This window comes from Ruditapes philippinarum, unplaced genomic scaffold (assembly GCF_026571515.1).
Source record: "Ruditapes philippinarum isolate M1 unplaced genomic scaffold, ASM2657151v2 ctg713_1_1_1_1, whole genome shotgun sequence".
Classification (NCBI taxonomy): domain Eukaryota; kingdom Metazoa; phylum Mollusca; class Bivalvia; order Venerida; family Veneridae; genus Ruditapes; species Ruditapes philippinarum.
Genome location: NW_026864226.1, coordinates 959,743 through 966,778, shown reverse-complemented (window position 1 = coordinate 966,778; position 7,036 = coordinate 959,743). Strand labels below are relative to the sequence as shown.

The 7,036-nt window shown below is 33.3% G+C and overlaps 1 protein-coding gene across 1 annotated transcript; it reads left to right on the top strand.

The window, feature by feature from the left end:
- Positions 1-437: 437 nt before the first annotated feature.
- LOC132724904 (uncharacterized) lies at positions 438-2,066 on the top strand. Its single transcript, XM_060709891.1, has 2 exons — positions 438-943; positions 1,092-2,066. Exons 1-2 carry the CDS (start codon positions 646-648, stop codon positions 1,706-1,708), a joined length of 915 nt encoding a protein of 304 aa, XP_060565874.1. The 5' UTR covers positions 438-645; the 3' UTR covers positions 1,709-2,066.
- Positions 2,067-7,036: the final 4,970 nt, after the last annotated feature.

Sequence of the window (7,036 nt, the reverse complement as noted above, 5' to 3'; positions counted from 1 at the left end):
TGACTATGAAACTAAGAGCATAATGTCACTTTAATAAAGACTGACACATTGGGGGTAATTTCATTGGGTACGACAATTATCGAAAGATCGAAATACAACTAGTGCTTGGACCTATAGTGACACGGTTATGATTTAACATATATAGAATAACCACTGAAGCTGAAGTAGTTAAGCATGAAAAGGCGCGTAAAAGATTATTTGAAAATATATCCTAACGTTTCTTTAGGATAAGATTTCACTTTTTATTTCCATGTTCAAAGAAAATTAAGGCTATTACTTCCTGTCAAGTTTAATGTTTCTTTAAAATATTTTGTTCAATATTGATTTTGCTATAAAGCGTGCATTTATTCACAAGAGTTTATATTGACAGCTTTACAACTAAAGTAAATATAATTTGTAAAACATTGAACGTTGTAAATTATGTTGGGATAGTTTAATTTGATAAAACTGATCAAGATATTACGAAATATAAACGGAATATATTGATAAACAACAATTATGATTCAGGACACACGTATTGTTAATTAACCTGTTTTAAAGTCGGTTATACATTTAGTAACTTAAAGTTGATGGTGTATCTTTTGTGAATATTTACATTGTTGTTTCTGTGTACCTTGTAAAAATTAGATTTTAAGCATAAAGAATATGACTAGTCCGCTGTCGCCTGCCAAAGTTCCCGAGGATGTTGACACTAAACCAATATCTAAACCTTTCACAGAAAGTGGGAAATGTAAAGATGAAGTCACATTAAAATTTGACGATGGACAAGTACTCTTTGTGTCACAACATTTCTTAATTTTGGCGTCGCCGGTGTTTGAAGCGATGTTCCGTGGGGATTTCAAGGAAAATCAAACAAGGAATGTTGACATGAAAGAAAAGAAATATGACGACATTTTAGAGTTTCTAATGTGCATTCACCCTGGAACGACTACAACTGTTAACAGTAAGTTTAAGTCATTATCAGTAAGGGGATTATGAACTTAAATATAATGAAATGTAACAAAAAATATTTTTGTCAATGTCTTTTTTGAGAATGATTTGATTTCGTTTTATATTTATAATTTCATCTTCATGTATTTCAATTATTACAGGTGACAATGTTCTGGATATAATGCCTATTGCTGAAGAATATCAGGTCGCACGTATCTTATACCAATGTAAAAAATGCCTGAAAAAGTGGCTCAACGATGAACTTGAGACAGCACGTAGGGGACAGTCTATTGATGATTTCGTGATACCGGCTCGAAACTGTTTATATATCCTTAAAACAATCACAATGTTTAACTACAGTGAGCTGATTAAACATTGCGTTCGAGTGGTATCTCAATTCGGGCATAGGATATATTTTGGCTCATATTCCCCAAATACCATCGCAGTTCATGAGTTAAAAAGTCGAATTTCTGACAAAGGGAAGCCAACTTCTGTCGAAGAAATTATCAATGAATGTACAGAGATCTTCAAAAGTCTACAACCCGATTTGAAGTATGACGTCCTTGCTCGGAGATTGGCTCTTTACCCCGATAATGACATCAGCATCCGTTCCCGTAGGACATTTTCCCGATACAACTCCCGATATCGCTCCCGCGTTTTTGACCACTATGACTCCGATGAATACCGCTACCATGGCGACCCCCGCAACCGTTCCCGCTCCCACGAACGTTCCCGCTCCCGTTCCCGCTCCCGCTCCCGTAGCTCAAGCGACAGTTAAAGGTCCAGGGACAACTCAAGAGACTAACACAGAGACTGCGATTGCCCCCACTCCTAATTCCCACCCCTTTCTCTCCGATGTACAGACAATCTAAGACGTGGATCAAGCCATCAAAAATATGAGTCAGTCCTTTCTTAATGTCAGTCAAACAAGAGAAAACTTAGTTTAAAATGTAACTATAGTTAAGGATGTTTTTTTTTTTAAATTTGACTTAATTCTCAATGAAGCACATCTGTGATTAAAGTGCTATCCATCAAGTGTGTGCTCTTTATCTTTTATTTTGTGTTGTTATTTCTTATAGATGGAAAGATTCTTTTTATTATTTTTCTTGTATAATAAAGCTTTTTAAAAAAATCTTTTCAGACAATTTTTTTTAAATCTTACTTTAAACAAGCCACATAGCAGTTGAAAAGTGATGATGATGATCATCATCATCATCAGATTGTGGATTGATGCCGATTATAAACATCACTATGTTACGATAAGCTTAACATTCTCTCCTTATACCCTAAGTTTTTTCCAAATATATTGTACTTTGTGAGGTGTTATTTAATTCTTGAACCGGCATAATATCAATATAACAGTAAGCAATAATTATCGTTAAGAAAGATACTTTGCCGAGGTAAATATGTTTATGTTTTCGAAAATATATGTCGGAATAGCGTATTTATGTATCGGCAACATTATCTCTCTACGACGTAGGAGCGATATTTCCGAAGCAGAATAAAAATATGTTGAAATTTCGTTTCCATAATAAAGAAGGAAAAAACTAAAAAAGATAAAATTTTGAAACGGGATCAGAGGTTTTGAAAATCTGAAGAAAGAGTGGTCCTAGGATTTAATGAAAACAACAGTACTCGTATTATATGAAAATTACAGACTCAGTTTGATTTATGTTCATGAAAGATTATGAAAAAGTAAACATTTCTCACGGTTCAAAGCACCGAATAAATCAGTATTCAGTATTTCAACAATACTGTGTTAAATCAATGATCTCATACGACCGGAACAATATGCAAGATAAAATGTATTAGGCCTAGGCCCTTAACAATATTTTTTGTATTTTAATTCAACAAAGATCGAGGAAAATGACAGTAGTGGTGCAAAATCCTGAAACTTTACATGACTAAAAACAATCACAATTTAAACATTTTAATGAAAAGATGAGAGTAAGCGTTCTTCTTTTTAATGACCTGACATTGAATGTGAGGTTTTGCTCTTGTCCAATTTTAAGGGAAGATAACTATAAACAGTAACAGGAACATTCTCATTTGATTTTAAATTTTTTTTGGTTCTTTATTCCCTGTAATGGTCAAAATTTTTGAATTTCTTAATTAGACATTTTATTCTCTTGTCCCTAATGCAATATTATAGAATTTTGCTATGCTCCTTTTTAACAAAAATGCACTGTATTAAAAAAATGGAAGCATAGCAATATATATTTATGATATAATAGTTTAAAACTTTACATAATGACTAAAAATAAAGTAACAAACATTTATTTGAATTAAATTAAAGTCTCAGTACGCTTGATTTCGAAATATCTACTCCTGAAAGTGTCCTAAAAAATTAAATATAAACTCACATTCAAGGAGGTAACTCAAACAATACGACGGTGACCACCCCCACCACTTTTTTCACCCAAATGTTTCAATCAAGTTTCTCTTTCGAGCAAAGGTTAAGGAAATAATTCCCACCAATATTTTTAAATTCTCTTCTTTGCAACAGACATGAACCTAGAGAAAACCCTAAAATGCAGGAGGCAATATATCCTAAGCGTGAGTTTAAGGTATTGAAGCAGGAATACTGGAACCGATCGACTAGAAGACAATAGAAAGAACTGAAAATCCACAAACACAACGCTAATTTCATGCTAAACTATCTTAAAGTTTGAAAAAAGTCATTATATGAATGGCAGTGCGTGAAGTATGTGTAATTGCATACCACCGTACATGCCCACGCAATTTTCAAATTATATTAATTTCAAACTTTCGAAACATTAAAAATGTATTTGTTTAATAGAACCTTTAATGTCACACTTTTGTGTCATTGCCTCAAGAAAGGCGTTTAGGAGCTTGTTAGACAGAGCTTGATCTGCTCGAAACGAGAAACAATGGACAAAACGAAATACACTTGACGGGATTATACAGTAGCAAATAATATACATTAGTAGTATATGTCTACACATTCTTTGCTTTTTCTTTTGTTATTGTAAAGTTGTCATTTATTAAAAATTGTCAAAATAAACTAGAAACGTTTTACAAAATTTGTCTTTTTGACAAGTAACGAAATTTCATGCCCATGAAATTAAGTGAATTCACAGTATATATAACTTTTCCATGGATAATTTATTTATAACGTACACACACCACTGTGTTGACTGTATACTTTAATTCAACATTTAGGCAAGAAAAAGGCCTTATTTGTAGAGCAGCGGGGGGGACATAATAATTTAAAAACCTTAACAAAATAAGGATATTCGGATTACATAAAATTTATAAAGAAATTCTAAAAATTCACAATAAAAAGAGAGTGGAAGAAAATGACCGAAACCTTACTTAATGAAGTGCTCTGCTTATAACGTTCAAAATAAAAGCAATGAAATCTTACTTATTCTAGTGGTATGTCTATGTTTATTGCACTTCGAACAAGCAATTTCTCATTGCTTTAAATAACAGTGTCAACGTGAGTGATCTGATAACAATAAAGAAATGATCAAATGATAGTAGTGAGCATTTGAAAGTTTTACAATAAAAAAATGTGTATTGACATTCAAAACGTAAGTTTAACGTGTCAAAGTGTAGATAAAAATTGATTTCGTGGTGTATTGATTCACTTCGTATTTTTTTTTTTTTGCTGGGATTGATTTACATATCCAGTCAGTTTAAATCGTTTCGTAATCGTTAAGTGACTGTTTTATGAAAAGCAAACCGGTTTTATATTAATTATATAAGGATTCCATGCTTATAATAGTTGTAAAACGAGTACTCACAAAAAAGATGTTAAAGGGACTCCACTGAGGTTTTGTGACATGACGAAACTGGAATGTTTTTTTGAGATTATTACTCCATTTGATGTAGATGTCTACTAATAACTTATGTGCAAAATTTCAGATCATTAGCTCGCTCCGTTTTTCCAGAATTATTATTATAAGTATTATAGTGAAAAATTACCCAAAATTGAAAAGCGTTTAAATCAAACCTTTTTACTCAAATCGGACTGAGAGAAGCACAAACATTCGATTTTCTATGTATTTGTTGTATATTTCTTAGTTATATTTTAGTTATATTTCTGTTTTATGTGCTCGTGTTGATCTATGTGAAAAATTTAAATTTTATGTTTTTAGCCTTATAAACCTCATTGGAGTTCCTTTAAGGTAGGAGAATGTCCAGACCCGTTTACAACGCATGGGAAGTGTTTGGATGAAGTACGTTTAGTATTTGATGATCAACAAGAACTGTATGTTTCACAAAACTTTCTTATACTATCTTCACCAGTTTTTGAGGCCATGTTTAAGAAAGATTTCAAAGAAAACAGCAATCAGCAGTCGTCTTGACAGGAAAGGACTGTTCGGACTATCATGATTTATTTATGTGTATTTATCCTAGGACATTAAAGCCAGTTACAGGTAAAGAATATTTGTTTTAGAAAGTTCCTACCATTTTATCTACACTTGTGCATTTTGTTCAAGTTTAACTTAGCGCAAAGTAATTTCTTAATTATGTAATATGTAATACCTAAGTAGCCAAAAAAGGTGAAAATGATATCTTTGGTATCTGTTTTGTACTTTGGCACAAATGTGACATGTGTGTGTTTTTATTTATCTAGTAGTCACGAGATACTAAGTCGTGGCCATGAGTTACTAAGTCGTGGCCATGAGATAGCGTAGTCGTGGCCACGAGATACTATGTCGTGGCCACGAAATATTAAGTCGTGGGAACGAGATAACTAAGTCGTGGCCACGCGATAATTAACCAATAGAATACACTATATATATATTATGATTTTTTTAAACTTAACAACTTACTTTTACATGTACCATTAATCTTTGAAAATACTGAAGATATTCACTTTGAACTTGTCTTTAGGAGCATATTAGAAAGTCACCTTTTCAAGGCCAATCAGATATTAATTTTGACTATAGCCCTTTGATGCGACAATTTTGTGATCGAATTGGTCAGTTTGTATGAACTACGGCCTGTTAACCTTGTTTATACGATAACATGAGAAGGAATAAGACCTGGTTATGGTCCATTGCCCATGGACAGTAGATAGCCTATAAGGTAAAATCCTTGTCTGATGAATCATTTAGAAGGGATAATCCATGGTTTATATAACCCAGAAAGATCAATGCACCTGATCAGTAGATAACATCTAATAATTTCGAGGTCATTGGGTCAGAAATCAGGGTCACAGTGACGCTAAATGTAAAATAAGTGACCAGACAATAAGTTGTATAAATGGCACTTTTACAGGCTGGTGACGTAGGGGAACCCTTGTACTATAGCACATGTCTAGTTAATTAGGGTAATTCAATGATGTAATCTGATTGGTTATTTATCTCGTGGCCACGACTAAGCTATCTCGTGGCAACGACTTAGTATCTCGTGGCCACGACATATTATCTCGTGGTCACGACTTAGTTATCGCGTAGCCACGACTTAGTAACTCGTGGCCACGACATAGTATCTCGTGGCCACGACTTAGCTATATTGTGGCAACGACTTAGTAACTCGTGGCCACGACATAGTATCTCGTGGCCACGAGATAAATATAAAACACACACATGTCATTTTTGTGTAACCGTAGTTTTGTTTTGTTTTGTTTATTGAAAATAAATAGTTAATATACAGTGTATGGAAAAAGAAAATATGTTAGTTTTAAATAGTTTCAATCTTTAACAAACGGTATAGCAAAATCATATAATTTCATGGACTTCTCTAGGCCCTGTCCTATTGCAATTCCTGTCCAATGTTCTGCGCATTGTACCTGTAGCGGAAGAATATCAAGTTGACTCTATCATGCAAAGTTGCAAATCGATTATGAAAAACTGGCTCGAGAAAGAATATGTATCTGCTAAAAGCAAAACTGGCATTTATATATATCACATAAAACCAACACGACAATGTTTAAGTATTCTTTCGACGTCTTTGACACTGAATTACAAATCACTTGTAAACGATGCCGTGAGCATTTTAGCCAAACTGCCACATAGAATATACTATGGTTCGTATGACCCTGACACTCTCCCCATCATTTAAATACTCTAGAAATAAACGGAAAAAATATCACTGTCCGTGAAACAATTAATGAATGTAAAACAGTATT

Coding starts and splice junctions, on each gene's coding strand:
- LOC132724904 (XM_060709891.1), top strand. CDS start 646: ATGACTAGTCCGCTGTCGCCTGCCAAAGTTCCCGAGGATGTTGACACT. Junction 944..1,091: donor AACGACTACAACTGTTAACA/GTAAGTTTAAGT, acceptor CAATTATTACAG/GTGACAATGTTCTGGATATA.